Source organism: Equus quagga, chromosome 5 (genome assembly GCF_021613505.1).
Source record: "Equus quagga isolate Etosha38 chromosome 5, UCLA_HA_Equagga_1.0, whole genome shotgun sequence".
In the NCBI taxonomy this organism is placed as follows: Eukaryota; Metazoa; Chordata; class Mammalia; order Perissodactyla; family Equidae; genus Equus; species Equus quagga.
Window position 1 is genome coordinate 100,360,595 of NC_060271.1, and position 17,251 is coordinate 100,377,845.

The window sequence follows — 17,251 nt, forward strand, 5'->3', positions numbered from 1 at the left end:
AGATGGTTATTATTATTTTTAACCACTTAATATATTTAACCAAAAAATTCAAATTAAGTATTTTGGGTCATTCAATGTTATTCTTTCATTTGATAACAGACTAAAATAATGATAGGATCAAACACTATAAAGTTTTTAAACCTAAAAGAACTAGAATCATCCAAAGAGATTGGCACTATTTTCCCCTCAAAATTTTTCTGGTTTGATTATGTAAAAAAACATGGTATTAGCTTTCTTGAACTCAAAGAAGAATCAAATGATTTAAGATAGAATTGAGCTTCAAATCTAAGCCTACAGCCAAAGTAGTTTGTTTCGGAATACCCTTCACTCACCTGGGCCTTCCTTCCCACAGACATACCTGCGAGAATTATATGCCTCTGCACTGAACAGCACACACGCTGTCACACAGGCCAGGACCTAAGGACAAGATGTGCCCTAGAAGTCACAAACCATTAAAATCAAAACACCACTTTCTTTGGCTTGCTCTGTATTATGGGGTTCAGAGACATTCCTTAAAAGTATACTATAGTTTTCAGAACCTTCTGTTAGAAACGGCTCCAACGTAGGTCCCAAGAACAAGATTATAAACATTTTGCCTTAGAGAATGAAAGCACCACTCTGATATCCAGCTGACGTAAACAGAAACATGCAGGAGTGACAAGTATGTGGCCTTTCACCTATGTCCCACTGTCTCATCTCTTTTTTTAGGAAAAACTTTCTGTCAAGTAGGTGGAAGCACTTTCCTCCTCTTACTGATGCACCACAGGTCCTCTGAGCCCCACTTAACAAACGGCAGGCACTCCAACGTCAATGCAAAACGGACATCTGCTAAACCTACAGCAGTTTTACAGTCAGAAGAGGTCAGTGCAGTTTCTTTATGCTTTAAAGGGGGTATTTAATCAACAGAAGGACGCAAAAAAGCCTAAAAAAGTTGAGCCCCAATTTCTAAATCAACAAAGTTAGAGACTTTCATCTACAAGGCAGTCAATTAATTAAGTCAAAAGGTTAAGAATAAAGCACAATGACTTTTTTTTTTTGAGGAAGATTAGCCCTGAGCTAACTGCTGCCAATCCTTCTTTTTTTGCTGAGGAAGACTGGCCCTGAGCTAACATCCATGCCCATCTTCGTCTACTTTACATGTGGGACGCCTGCCACAGCATGGCTTGCCAAGCGGTGCCATGTCCACACCCGGGATCCGAACCGGTGAACCCCGGGGCAGCCAAATCAGAACATGCACACTTAACGCTGCGCCACCCGGCCGGCCCCACAATGACTTTTTAACTAAAGTTTTTGCTATAAGGCAACCTAAAACTAGCTGTTATACAATGCTATCTTTTTCTTTAATTCTTTCAAATCAAAGAGATTTAAGTTTTAGGGGAAAATGACCCTGTTTTATGCTTTTAAAATATATGCATGGTAAATAAATTATTACTGAAAATTAATTAATTCTTTCAACAAATATTTACTGAGTGCCTGCCAAGAGCCAAGCAGTGGCTAGGCCCTAGGGATACAGCTGAGAACACAGCGGGAAGGTCTCTGCCCTCGGGAAGGTCACAGTAATAATTAGCATGATTCCATGTGTAAAATGGGGAGGTGACAAACAGAAATTAGATGAAAAGGACACTAGGGAAATTTTCCAGAAATCTTAGTCATGAAAGGAGCCGCAATGGTTTTCAAAGTCTCAGCCAGCAGTTGGTAACAATGTGGATTTCTCACAGGATGACACAGTTGTGATAATTTGCATTGCTGGTACGAGATGGTGGCAACTGGTTGTGTGTGTGTGCGTGTGCGTGTGTGTTTCTTGGTCCCATAGTCATAGTCAAGGTTATAAAACAGAATGGTGCGCTTGGAGAAAAATAATTAATGAAACTTTTCTTTCTATGTGATTGCCACATTTCTACCAGGATATAAAAACATGAACTAAATTTATAATGACCATACTTATATTGATTCCAAAGATAAATTCTTTGGCTTTATGGAAAACTAAAACATTTTATGAGCATTGAAATAAAAATTTAAATAGAACTATGGTTGGCTTTATCCTATCTGCTTCCTATTAATTTTCTGAACAAGAAGTTTTATAGATTTTTCCCCATGAAGATTTAGAGGTAACGTTTCAACATGTTGCCTATGTCCTTCAATAAAACCCCACATTAAACCAATAGTATATAGAACTACTTGGCTGAATTTACATTTTTGTCAAACCTTCAGCAGAAAAAAAGAAAGACCAGTTTTGATTAGGAGCTCTAAATCCCAGTTCTGCATTTCTACCAATGGAATAATAAGGATGGATGTGAGGATAAAGAAGACAATAATAACATTTATTGAGCACTTACTAAGTCCCAGGCACTGTGCTAAGCACTTCTCAAGGAGTACTCAGTGTAACATTTCCACCCCACAGGGAGGTAGGAAGGTGAGGCAGAGGAAGAAACGGAGCCTGAGGAAAGTTACGAAACTTACCTGCTGGTAGGTAGCGGAGCTGAGGCACAAGCTGGGAAGTCTGATAACAGCCACGCAGCCTTCTCTGTCTTATATTATTTCATATACATGAATTACAAAAAGTCCATTTTCCAAATGCCACAGAGTTCTGAAAACTAATGATTGGTGCTTTATCTGTCATTTCTTATCTGAGATGATTTCCAAAATACGACTGTGTGAAACAGGCAGATATTTTCTTCATGAGAAGAAGAAACAAAGGCCAAGAGAAACTGTGATTTGACCAAGATGACATGAGTGGCGGCCCCCAAACCTGAAGCCACGTCTTCTAACCCCACCACCTCCCAACTCCCTAAAATCTCATACAATGTTTATTCAGAGGTATTGTTTTCCTTTTTCTCTTTTAAATGACTTTCAGTACCTTATAACTTAGAGCCTGTAGTTTCACAGATAGTGACCTCTAAATACATGCGACCGTTGCCTTAGCGTGTCCAGCATTCATGTGTTCTGTGCATTATCCATGGGTTTCTCCAATCACCAAGGAAGGCCGTCATTATTATCTCCTTGTCTCTTTTTTAAAGCTCCCTGGATGCATAGCTTTGCGTCCACACCACATGAGAGAACAGTCTCCACACCTACATTTCATCCATTCAACCATGACCATGAGCGCCCTTGAGTCTCCCCACTCAGTCAATAAGGACTGAAGAAATAGTAACTGCACCTGTCAGTAGAGGTTCAGTTCGGTGAACTGAGACTATATTCCCAACCTATCTGAAAACATCGTACCATATTTTGAGTAACTCTCCATTTCCAAAGCAGCATTCTTTTGCGAGTTTACTGAAGTTCTAATAGCTTTACGGCGTTTGTACAAAAGCAATTACTTTTATCTTTTGTACTTATTGTACATATACCTTCTTTGTACTGGAATTCATTAGAAACTGCCCAAGGAACTGAAAAAAAAGCATGCACACTAAAAATTTCTCAACATATAAAAGAGGAAGATGATTTCGAAACTAAGTGTGAAAACAAGATTAGGGAAACAGATGAAGAGGAAAAAGTAGAGATGTGCCCATTTGATTTTATCACCCACAAGGGCCTGCATTGCGGATATTCAGGCAGAAAACACAATCTGTATTTTTTGTATAGAATCTACTTTGAAACAGCTTTTTAAAGTTTCAGATATGGCATATTTCCCCTTTTCTGCTTTTAATGAAAGATCTTATCTGCAGTCTTTTAAATACCTACTTGTACTTTCAGCATCTACAACAGCATATTTCATCTTAAAGTGGAGGCTTTTCAAGACGAACCATTTTGAAGTCACCTGTTTTTGCTACACAGCTGTGGTATGTTTAAAGATGATCTCAATGCATTGCAAAAGATATCCAATCTTATTACTAGCAAGGTATTTCAATTTACATACACACACACACACACAGAGTTTTAGTTACGTATGAGATAAGACGACGGATAAAGAAATAGTCAGTGTTGTAATGTGAATGTATGATGGGAAAAGTTCAGTTATCCAAATCCTATTACACTTCCACCTTTTCTGAAAAAGACATTATAGATGCTGGCAAGAAGGAATCGATGGTCCTAATGAGTGAACAGATTCTAGGAAAAACATAGCTGCTATCAATATGTTCAAATATCCTGGCCTAGATTAGTTCTTTCCAGAGAACTAAGAGTCTCCAAATGAGGTCTCTGAAGGCTGAGCCATGCGAGATGTTGAGGAAAAGGAGGGCACGCTGGAAGACCAGAGAGAGGCGATTCCTATGTCTAAACAAGGAAAGACAGGTGGTTTCACAAACTGCAGACTAATGAACTTGACATAATCCTGGGCAAAATCCAGGGATGGATTACTAAAGGTAGGGCCTGTGAGAATTTAGCTAAGAAAGTGGTAATCTCCAGGAACCAGCATGGGCTCACCAAGAACAATTCATGCCAGACTAACCTTACCTTCTTTCATAAGACAAAACAATTTAATAGATTATGGAAATAAGGCAATCTAGACTTTAGAAGGACATGCAGTAAGGTTTTCATGATATTTTTGTCAGTAAAGTGGAGAAATAAATCCAAGTGGATTATTAATTCACTCCTTTAACAAATATTAAGTACCTACTCTGTGTGAAGCACTCTGCTAGGCACTGAGGATAAGACAGCAAACAAGATAGATATGGTCTCTGTTCTCAGAGAGTTTCTCAACAGGGAGAGTCAAAACCCAAAAAAATAAGATATTTGCAAGTTTCTGTAACAAAAGCTATGAAGAAAACAAAGGCAGGCAGAGATAGAGAATAGCATGGGAGAAATCCCCTTTAAATGACATGATCAGGTCTCTCTGAGGAGGTGGCATTTAAGCTTAGGTATAAAGAATGAAAAGAATATATCTTGCTATGTGGAAGAGTGGGAAGATAAGAATTTCAGGAGAGCGCAACATATGCAAAGGCCCTGAGGTGGGAAAGATATTGGAGTGTTGGAGCCATAGAAAGAAGGCCAGTGTGACAGGAGAGTAGTGAGCAAGGGAGAGAGTAGAGCTGGATGAAGTTGGGGAAATAGCAGGGGCCCTCCCCAGATAACAAACTAGAGAATACGGATTAAGGAGACTCTAGTAGCCTGTTCTTTCAACACTTTTATCAATGGTTTAGAATCTATTTGTATCAGTTGTTGAAAATCTATTATCCTTTTCAGATGACAACGAAAGAGGACAGAGTGTTGGAAGAAATATTAATTCGGCTGACAAAAGTAGGATCCAAAAAGCAAAGCATAGCGGATAAGATCTTAGGGTCTGGCCTCTGACCCAGGTTTGAACTCTAGTTTTGATGTTCACCCTCTCTGTGACCTTGGACAAGTTACTTAACCCCTCTAAGGCAGGTATCAAAGAGAAGTAGAGGATTAGACGCAGCAGCTCAGGTAAATCTTACGTATTATTACATAATAATCCGTCTGCTGCATCAGGTTATATACGGTTTGTTTGCTGGGCCAGGAAGCTATTCTGGCAGCCTCCCTCTGGGATTATTCCACGTACGTCACCCAGCCTCCAACAGAATTGTCAGTAGATCAAATGTAGGCCCTGACATTTATGTGTCCACATCACCAATAAACTATACTGCCTCTCGGACTGCCTCACTGTTTCAAGGATGAGAAATTAACACAGCCAAACTCTAGAAATTAATGTTAGCCTTCCAATCTTATTATCATCATTCGGAAAGAAATCAGTAAAAGTTAAGACAATACTTTAAAGATACAATTTACAAATTTCTGTCATTCACAGCGTTGGAACTACTACACCAAAATGTTTCTCTATTCCTGTAATGTTATTAAAATTCAATAGTGTCTCAAATACAGCCAAGGGCACCTAAAAAATATTTATAAAGTTAGGTGACAAAGTTTCAAATTATTCCAGTTAAATTTTTAAAAATATGTTAAAGTGTTTAAGAAAAGCACTAAAAATTTAAAATAATTCATCCTAAAAATAGATAAGCAAATAAAAAGTTAAGTAGGATTAAGTGCATAATTCTATGTATTTTAAGACAGATGAGAAAAGATGAAATCATTCAGTGTAATGATAGATTTACATTAAGTTAAAAAGAATACCCTGGGGCAGGCCCTGTGGACGAGTGGTTAAGTTTGTGCGCTCCACTTCAGCGGCCCAGGGTTTCGCTGGTTCAGATCCTGGGCGCGGACATGGCACCATTCCTCAGGCCATGTTGAGGCGGCGTCCCACGTGCCACAACTAGAAGGACCCACAACTAAAAAATATACAGCTATGTACTGGGGGGATTTGGGGAGAAAAAGCAGGAAAAAAAAAAAAAGATTGGCAACAGTTGTTAGCTCAGGTGCCAATCTTTAAAAACAAACAAACAAACAAACACCTACTTCTGGAAGGACCCATTAGGATACTTACATAAAAAAAAAGAATACCCTAAAATCTTGGGTTTCCAATTAGAAAGGGATGTTTAGTAAATACCTAGAGAAAGAAATGTCAGGCAGTAATACTATACATTTCTAAACGTAATATTGACTACTAAATAAAAATTCATTGCAGTTTTTACTTACTAAAGAAAATTAAAAGAATTAGATCACTCACAATAGCATTTTGGGAGTTAAAGCGAATAACTCCCCCTTAAAACCTTATTTTGCCATTCTTTCTCAGCATTTTTGTCAGGTAAAAAAATTTTTTGATGTTGCTTTAGATTTTACCTAATTTTCCTATTTTTTCTATGTAAGTATAGCTAGCAGTGAGACGTTTTCCTTATTTGATCAAACATTAGTTTTTTGCATTGAAAATGTGCCTTTCAAAAATATACATATTTAGCTTATTTAAAGAGGTAGGACACATATTCATATTAAATGGGTGATACTAGCATGGGTTTCTTCGGATTTGATTGAATTTGGAGAAACTCATATTTAACTAAAAATCTCCTAGGCAAGCAAATGCTTGCTTTTCCTTAACCAAAATTTTTGTGCCTTTTTTTTTTTCTTTTGCGACTTCTTTCAGATGTCTTCCTGAGTTTAAGCCCAGTGCTATCAATCTGATCTAGGCAAATTTCACAGGGCTTCCTGCCTCCAATCTCTTCTGGTTATAATCCATTTTACAGCTGCTGGCATAATGTCTAATTCTATCTTGTTTAGGAACCTAGATAAGTTCAGACTCTCCAGTCTAGCATATTCAAATGCTCTATCAATGGGCTCTTCTACCTTAATCCTGCCCCTCATCAGGTGTTACTTACCACTACACTTCCATGCCTGGCTCCACCACCTTCTGCTAAATTAAATTCTTAGACATTCTTGGGATGAAACGAATCTAAGACACCAAGTCACCCTGCCTCTACTTGGGTCACTTTTCTATTTTTCCTTATCAAGCATGCAACCGGTTTAGCTTAAGTACTATCTGCTTGGTCTGTTTCCCTAAGTTCTCATCATTATATATTTACATATTCGCCTGTGTCCCCACTAGTTTTTAAGTTCCATGAGGTGAGAGTTCTCATCTTCTACCGAAATTTTATTTCAAGAAATCAGCGATCGGGGCTTTGCAATGTCAGTTACTCTAACCATTGAATGACCCGCTTCAAAAGTCTGAAGTGACCTGAGAAATCTAGGTCCACGCTGAGTCAGGTAAAGAGTAGCACTTGGAACACACCTGAATATACTCTCTAAAAGCGACTCAAGGCTTGCAACTCTCTTCCTCTCTGTATGTTATCATCTATCTATATTTTATAACCCTTCATCTCTTCACTGCTAAAAATGCATGGAAAAGTAGTGAGAGGGAATACTCAGTAGTTTCTAAATATTCCATAATGACCTTGTGTTTCTCACACAAAAGTCTGTACTAAAAAAGATACTCAAGTAAACTTGAATGGAAAGCACGACAACCAAATTTGATGTGGATAAAGTTTTATAATTGAGTGCAAGGTTTATGATTCCAGTATTTAAACAAGTCCTCTATTGAAAGTGGATGCCTTTTAAATCTACTGATATCTTGAACTGACAAATTAACATAAATGTTGCCATAATTACTTGCCCCAAAGTAGTACTTAACTCCATGCAAAATCCTTAGCTTTTGCCATCTGTCCTATGGTTTTAAATACTACCCATATAGTGACTCCCCATATTTTATTTTCTCCCTTAACTCTACATTCATACACCCAACCCTACTCAATGTCTCTGTTGTGATAGTCAACAGCAATCTCAGAACTCAACATATCCAGGACAGGATTCAATTTACACCCTCCAATTGCTGCTCCACTGGTTCTCTGAAATCTCAGCCAAAGGTGTCACCCATCCTTGCTCAAAATCAAAGTGATCTTTGATTTCTTCTTTCTTCCTCACATCTAAGCCCTCACCAAATTCTGTTAGCTTCACCACCAAAAGACATCCTGAATCTGACTTCTCCCTACGACTCCCACCCCAGTCCAGGCTCTCACCATCTCTCACCCAGACGACTGCAAGAGCCTCTCTTATTTTGCCCCACGCTAGCCTGTTCTCTAACAGAGGAATATAAAGCAGACCATGTCACTCCCTTACTTAAAACCCTCCAGGGGCTGGCCCCATGGCCAAGTGGTTGGGTTCATGCGCTCCGCTTCCATGGCCCAGGGTTTCGCTGGTTCGGATCCTGGGAGTGGACATGGCACCACTCATCATGTCACGCCGAGGCGGCGTCCTACATGGCACAACCAGAGGGAGCTACAACTAGAATATACAACTCTGCACTGGGGGACTTTGGGGAGAAGAAGAAGACTGGCAACAGATGTTAACTCAGGTGCCGATGTTAAAAAACCAAAAACCAAAAACCCTCCAATGGCTCACCATCACCACTCAGAACCTTAAGGGATCAGGCCCTTGCCAACCTCTCCGACCTTATCACCTGCCATTCCCTACCAGTCACTAGACTCCAGTCTTACTGGCATATAAACTCATTCCTGCTTTGAGACTTTTAGTTTTATTGTTCTTTTCATCAAAATGCTCTTTTTCTTTGATCTTGGTAATTGTCTTCTCACCATTCAAGGTCATTAATCCACCATGACCCTATAACTTTGTATACCCCAATGTATACTCATCACCCAAAATAATGACTGGCACACGGGTCTTCAACGAATATTTGTTGAATAGCTGAAAAGAGTCTAAATATTCAAGCAAGCTTTCCTGGGCGTGAAAACAGTTATTCCAATTGATCCATACTTTGGAAAGGCAACCCTTCCACCCTGCACCCCGCTAAAAAACCCCACCACCAACCAATCATCTCCCATAAAAATTCTACACCAAACCTCCTTAGAACATACCACATTTTAAAAGTCTATATTCTGTATCAGCTGTTGCAAAAATATGAACAAAGCCTCAGCCTCATAGATAAGTAGTTTTTATGCACACACAAAGCAGTACAGTCCCCCTTGGAAACTTTTCTCACCTTTAAGTCAGCCCTTCGTGTGCATTTTTATCTAATTTCACCTAGGTAAAACTGTATGCGTTGGAGTACAGAATAAGTGAAGGAACTGGTGTGATTTGCCCTGTGTTAACATATCCCAGAGATGGATATGGCTCTGCATCTTCCCTAGGAGAGTTCTGACTCACTTTTGGCCTCTACAAAAAAGCAACTTTATAGCTTTCTTTGCTGCAAAAAGAAGGGATCTCAGACCCAATGTCAATAAAACTTACCCAACTAGTGTTTAGTGCTAGGGAGCAAGGGAAGCTTGGGATGAAAGTGAATGGCAACCAGATCAAAATGTCAAATAAAAAGGTTCATAAACTTTGAATTTTGTCAAAAGGAAGCTTAGAATTCAAGTATCAATTTTTATGGTTCAAGCCGTTATAAATCTTATATAAACCTTCTAACACACCCTAAGAACACACATCAGTTTGTAGAGTATGATTATTTGGGCTCAATTTTTGTCTAAGAAATATACATTTAATTATTACTCTTAATAACTATATTTAAACCAAGCTGTTTCTTCTTCAAAATTTTTTTAATGTGTGTAGCCAGAAAAGAAAATACTGATGAATGCTTTCTCTTTGTAAGGTGACTCTATTACAGACAAGACTATAGTAGCAAGATGCACCTTTAGGTAAAATCAAATTTGAATGGTACAAGGACAGTATATCTATATATAGATAAGGTCTCTAGATGACTTTAAAGCAGATGGGAATATTATTGCCTAAAGTAGCATCATAAATGTATATGTGTACGTATGTGCATATATATGCGTATGTGTGTATATATAAATATAGAGAGACTGAATGAAAGAATGGGAATGAATATGAATCAGAGCAACCTTTCCTTGGGTTAATTACTTCACTACTAAGATGTGTCCAAACTTCTAAAGAATTTACTGGTTTATATTAAAATGCACTTCAAAAAGACCATGAAAACACAAATTTAGTTGACAGGCTACAATGGGATTCAGAAAAAGACACAGCGAATATAGACTTAGGTGCAATTTCATGCTGGTGATTTTTCTTTTTTAAAATGTAAGCCACGAATTTTTTAAGAAAATTTTTTAAACCGAAAGTTGCATATTAATATTATACACAAACTGAAACATAAGTGAATTTTAGCACAGTGTGTACATGCTTACATAAACTCAAATCTTTACACACTTAAAACAATTTCCATTTAACAAATGAAAGTTCTGAAATACATAAAAGCATTAATACTTTCTATAAAACTACGATTAGAACATCAATTTGCTACAAGCGTATAAAACATCAAGTGCTTTCTTGGAGTTTCAAGTTACCTCTTTAAAACAAGATCTTGCTTGCATATATAGTCTTTCTCCAATAATAAGTATGAACTTCTTTTCCCAAGAGGTTTATTTTCCAGGTACATTATAAGCTCAAGAAAACGGACCCGACAATTTTGCAATATAATTATGTCATAACAACTTAATTGCACATAATGCTTTAAAGTAGGTTTGGATGAAGTTCTCAAACACTTTGGTATATGTTCTTCAGGGACTTCTATTAGAAATAACAAGAATTGTAAGTCCCTTCAATCCCCATTTTGCTTTAAAATGGACAAGTCTTTGGTTAAAGTTCTACATTTTGAGCACTGATTCTTAATTAAAATGGTCCCCAAACCAATAAATGGTGTTGATGCATTATTAGTTCACAAGACTTCATTGAACTTGTTTCTGATGCAGTGAGAGGCTACAGATATTCATTTAACATGTCATTGATAGTTTCAATCTTTCACTTATAAGCAGAGAAATCAATAGGCTTAGTCAACATTTCTCTGTTCATTTTCTGTTATAACCTAAACTGTACAGTAATTTGCAGTAACTATAGATACTGTTCCACAGTGTATGTGATTATGATTGGAAAGATGTATAGCAGTAAATTTAGAGTTAGCTTTCTCAGAATAAGTCAATATTAGACTGCACAGTAATTCTGCATTAACTATAGCAGGTTGTCAGGTAATGCTTATTTAAAAACCCCAAACCATTCCATTTACAAGAGAAATTGTTGCAAATGTATAAAACAGCAGATATACAAGGAGAACACCAAACATACTTTATTAGCACAAAAAAGCAGCCATAACAAGGCACAGCAAGCAGAAACACACATCAGCAGTCAAAGGGTTAGTGTTGCATACAAATATAGCTTCTCTGTTTTGGAGCCTTGGCGATAGGCGTCAGGATGTAAAATAACTTTCTGTAGCAGCAGGTAAGGAAACTAAGGAGCACTCACCAGTGGCACAGAGCACATTAACAAAAAGACACAAGAATGGATTCGACTACTTTAGTGCAAAACGTCTAGGACAGAGCTGTAAATTCAGTTCAATACTAAGAAGCAAACACTAGAACTTGGTATTACTTCCAAAATAGCTCACTCAAGTAGTATTGCATCCTATTCTAAGTGACAAAAAGGTGCTAAGTAAAGTTATTTACAGATACAATGGTCGTACAGTACCTTTTAAATCTGCAATTTAGGTTTCAGAGTTTCCAGTAAAAATTAACTGCACTGAAATTCTATAAATTGTACTTAAGCAATTCAGCTATGAGAGTTTACAACAAAGAGATAAATACTGCCATCCAAATTATCAATTACAGTTTAACAATAATCTCAACATCAGCAACCACTGCAGTTATTATTGTCAGACTTGTCTGGGCCTCCTCTAGTCTCACTTTCTTCACGGTTCACAAACTCATCATGGGCATAGGAAAAGATCCGACCTTAGCGAATCAATGATTAGACTGCACATGTCAACTTCAAAACCCACGCGCAGGAGCACATTGCAGCAGCTATTCCCAATGTGTTTTAAGTTAAAGCACTCATTAAAAAATACCCAAGGCCTCTAAATAAAATTCTACTACCAACTTTATAAGTCTGAAAGTTTAAGAACTACTATTTAGAAAACCTGGTTTACTTAACCGTACCTTTTGCAGAAGAGAAAAGGAGACTGACTATAAACTATATCAACACGTAAGTGAACTGCACTGTGCCCTCGTGGCCAGAAAATTGCATTTTTTTTCTAAAAGAAAGGCAGTCTTTATTTTTTGGACTTCCAAAGCTTGATTTATAGTTAACTACAAACATCACTACTTTTGGAAGGTTATAGAAAAATTCTTAGAAAAAAATAATTTCAAACATTAGTCACACTGTTGAAATACTCATCCAATATTAATAATTTGTTCTTCAGTAAGAAAAAGAATTCTTCATAGCAAATGCCCCAGAGTTGCGTCATTCAATTACTACAGGCATTAAAAACCAAACTGTCAGCTAAATCGGCAAAATCTTTTTGCAGCCTTACTGAACCCTGTAGCTCTATCCTCTGTTGTCTCAATAGGCACCACGTTTATCTGAGTAACAGCAGATCACATCTGACAGATACTAACATTAAGCTTACATACTGTACTGAAAAAAACCTAACACTGATACGTGTGCTTGCTATAGGTGTACTGTCGATGCACATAGAAGCAGATCTAGTTAATGCCCTTTGGGGACAGGAGAGTTTACTTTGCCTTGACTGGTTCTCGTTCTAACCAGCGAACTCTAACTTTTTGCTTATAATGATACTCTTTTAAAAAATCCTGCAACATTGATGGCAAAGGGAGCCCATCAATTCCATCATATGTAGTGCATCTGCAGATTACTGCACGGCAGATATACTGCAGGCTAAAAGGGAAAGTCCTGTTTAGTGATATAGTAAGCAATGGTTCAAAAAACATGCAAGAACTGGGATCTTTATAATGTTCCAAAAGTCCTGTTACGGTGGAGGAGTGAAATACACACGGGTCATGAGCATCAAAACTAAAGTTGTGATTCCACTGTTCAATCCGGGCATGCAGGGATCTGTTGTAGCGACGGAAGCTCACAGAGAAGAGGTAGTCCTCTTGCGCAGAGTCCCTGAGCAAAAATGTGCCTTCAGGCTTCCCTTCAAGAAGGGCTTCTGCTTCATAACGGTCCATCACTCCCCAGTAACAGGGATTACCTGTAATCTGAAGCAAATCGGGCACGAGGCAGTGTATGTAATCAATCTGTGTATGCACTTTCCACGCTCCCTGTCTGCTAACATGCGCATGGCTGTCTCCAGACACCTGACGTTGCTTCTGCCTACGCGACTGCAAACACAGGGTGGTTGTGTCCTCTTCTGAGTCACAATTAGCCTGTGGAATTGCAGAACTGTCCCCACTTATTTCAGTCATTCCAGGAGCTAACTTTGGTCCCAGTTTATATAACGGATTAACCTGTGCAGTGGCTTCAAATGTATGTATTTGTGCATTGGGAGGGGGGTCAACCCCTTCTTCAATACTAAGCCGCCTTCTCTCTCTAAGCCTATCTTCTTCATCTTCTGTAGAGACCAAGGATGGATCGAATGTATCAAAAAATGTTGAATGTGGGCTCACGGGGGCTGTATGCTGTTTAATCAAATGCCATTTCTGGGCTAAATCTGAACCAGCAGGAAAAGGGCATTTCTCAAGCATTAACTCAGAAAGGTGGATTTTCCTTTTATTAGAAAAGAGGGGTTTTGACTGCTTGTTGTAAGTCCTCATGGGAAAACACAAGCCCACAGTATCCTGCAACCTCTGTCTCAGAGAGCGACTTCCCACCGTTCTGCTGGAAATGCTGTCCATATCGTGCATGGAGCTTACGCCGTAGCGCCTCTCTCTCCTTTGAAGTCCGCTTCGAGTTCTACCAAATTTTTTATCGGTATCCAATGAACTTTGTGTCTTTGTAGAACAGGAATGTTTTTTCTTCCCACCCCATGGAGCATGTCGCGAGTAGGAATCTCTTCTGGCAAGCCTTGTTCCTGGGGTGACACAGGAATCATTATCCTTTTCAATGCTTATTTCCACAATCTGAGGAATTTCAGCGGCACAGTTTTGGTTTCTCCTTGAAGAAGTCTTTGAAGGGCTTAGTCCCAGCTGGAAGGCGACACTTTCTCGCAGGGGACTGCTGTGCTGCTGAGGGCCTGAGTCTCCTACGCCCGGGTTTCTCTCCTTGACAGACGAACACCTGCTGGAGTTCATGTCCATATTTTCACTGCGGCTTCCTCCCTCATGACTGAAGAGGTTCTGGCACCTGTATTTGAAGTTATTCCACATTTTCCCCACTTTATCCATTGATTATAAGATCTAAAAACAAAATAGGAAAAGGAGAAAAGTTAATCAAAGTGGCGCGTGAAGAGAGAAAAGGCAGGACCCCGCCCCCGCACTGGGAATGTCAGCGACGCTGGTCAAGAGTTCGCTGTACGCTGCCCTGCTAAAGTGACGCGGCAAACACCGTTTGGCAGTTGTAAGGTCCCCAGGCCCTTCTGTGGCACTGCACCACTATTCCAGCTGGTCCTCACTTCAAATTTCCTTTCAGACAGAATACTCAGAACTCAGGGGAAAGGAAATATACCCTCTCAGTCCGACTCTGGTTTCTTTTTCCCATGCATCGACCTAATTCCACGATCACATTGATTCCTGTCTCCTTACTTCGAATAAGCAGTGCCTCAAGTATTACAAAGGGAAAATATGTTCTGTATTGGTGAAATGTATCTGAATTCAACTTTGCGAAAGTTGTAATCAGGACACATTCGTATAAAACATTAAAATTAGTTCAAAAACCTTTAAGTAGTAATCTTCCCAGTTTCACTTACAAACTGCCATCCTGTTCATCCAGCAATCTAAAATTTACAAGTCAATCATTTGAAAAAATCCCCTATCTTCCTTCCCCACCCGCCAATGCATCAAATTTTATCCATGATTCTTTTTTTTTTTTTGAGGAAGATTAGCCCTGAGCTAACTGCTGCCAATCCTCCTCTTTTTGCTGAGGAAGACTGGCCCTGAGCTAACATCCATGCCCATCTTCCTCTACTTTATATGTGGGATGCCTACCACAGCATGGCTTGCTAAGCGGTGCCATGTCTGCACCTGGGATCCGAACTGGTGAACCCTGGGCCGCCGAGGCGGAACGTGCGCACCTAACAGCTGTGCCACCAGGCCAGCCCCTAGCCATGATTTTGAAGAAGCAGTTTAGTAGAAAGGAAAACAGGGGGAAAGAAAGACAATATAATATTCAGGTTTAAATGGAAAAGCGTCTAGAAGCTTCCCAATTTTTCATCCTGGAAGAGTTTGGAAATAAGAGTAATAGAAAAAAGCTATCATTCTGTAGTAATTAACAAAACAAAAACAAAGAACATGTAATTTGGCATCTTTATTCTTGCTCCTTTTAAAAAAAACTCGAAAGCAGTTTATGGCACTCTACAAATAAATTATTTTAAGACTCCAACATCGACAGGCACACCGCCTCATTCAGTAACCGAGAAGTCAACAGTAGGAAAAACCTAAACTTAAACTTCAATTGGTTTTGTTACAACGTGACAGCAGAAACTTTGTAAAAAAGGTTTCTTTCTTAGAATTGAATAAAATATGGCACTTTTAACTTTTTTCAGAATTTTTTGTTTCTGTTATCTCATAATGCACTATTCTTCAACAGTTCAGAAATAGTACTGGAAAATTATTTGAGCATTTTTTCTTACAGTGTGGTGAGTCATTAGAGCTGATCCTTTCATAACTTTGACTAATCCTCTTTGTTATAAATACTTGCATTTTCAAGAGGCTGACTATGGTTAGAAGAACAATAAAGAATAAACTTTCTTAAAAGGAATTATCTATCTTCCCGTTAGTTTCTTACAGAAAAGGCTCTTGGACTAACAACGCTCTTGGACTAATGACAATGCCAACATAGAGAATTTATGTCTATGAAATCATGAAATGTACTTTCAGATTATTCTTTATTAAAAACATACTGTTCGGTACATAGGAGTTTGCATGGTAGGTGGTATATGTTCTAATAAAATCTGTTAGATGTAACTCTTACATCTTATTAAACTCTATCAGAACATTTTGCCTCATCCTCCTTGCAAAAATCTTTTTTGTAAGCCTTTTTTGAGGCTTATACCATTTGAACTGAACATAGCTTGTTGTTATCACACATTCTTTTTTTTTACATTAAGATTTCTGTCCTTTGCTCATAGTCCTGTTATACACGGACTAATTCCTGTCACATTCTTGGTGACTCCAAGATCTTTGTAGATGTACTCTTCCAATATCCTGGCTCACTCACAGGGAATCAAGGAAAATTCAATTCTTCTGTTTCTGCTGGTATTTTCTTCATCATTTCTAGATAACATGTCCAAATTGCTACTGGCTGATAAAACTCTAGCTTGGAAATAATCTAGTCTCAGAATTTTAAGGGCATTACTCCACTGTTCTAATAGCTTCTGGTGTGGCTGTTGAAAAGTCAAATATCACACCAGTTTCCAGTCTTTTTATGACCTGTTTTGTAGCTGCTTCTCTTTATCCTTTAAAAAAGGCATGGGCCTTTTTTACATTCATTGTGCTGGGCCCTTTCAATGTCCTTCCACTGCCTCCCACCCTCCCTCCCTCCTGAAAGCCCTTTTCATTAGACACCAGACCTCTTACATTCATCTCTTGGTTATCAGTATTTTCTTTTCAATACTGCATTTCTTTTCCTTTTCTACTGTCTGGTAGATTTCTTTGGCATCACTTTCCAACACTTTTATTACAGTTACAAGTCTTCCTACCACAGTTTTAATTTCCAAGATCGTTGTCTTGTTCTCTGAATGTTCTTTTTAGTAGCACCCTATTCTAGCTTCTTGGATGTCATATCTCATTTCTCTAAGGATTTTTTAAAATGTTTTCTTCTTGTTTCTCTTTTAACATTTTAAATATTTTTATCTGTTTCTTCTCAGGACCTTTTTTCTTCTTAAATCTTTAGGTCTCTGTTTTGTATTTTAGAGGCTTTCCACAAATGTCTGATGATCCCTGGCTGTCAGCACTAACAGGCTGATTAGAAGCTCTGTCTGCTTGGGCCG

At 38.5% G+C, this 17,251-nt stretch overlaps 1 protein-coding gene across 2 annotated transcripts in view; it reads right to left on the minus strand.

The window, feature by feature from the left end:
• Nucleotides 1–10,708: 10,708 nt before the first annotated feature.
• Nucleotides 10,709–17,251, minus strand: part of SOCS5 (suppressor of cytokine signaling 5) — a 66,833-nt gene continuing 60,290 nt past the window's right edge. For both annotated transcript variants that reach the window (XM_046662066.1, XM_046662065.1), the window contains exon 2: nucleotides 10,709–14,501. In XM_046662066.1, the coding sequence (XP_046518022.1) occupies nucleotides 12,879–14,489 (1,611 nt within the window). In that variant the 5' untranslated portion in view covers nucleotides 14,490–14,501 and the 3' untranslated portion in view covers nucleotides 10,709–12,878. The remainder of the gene's footprint in view (nucleotides 14,502–17,251) is intronic.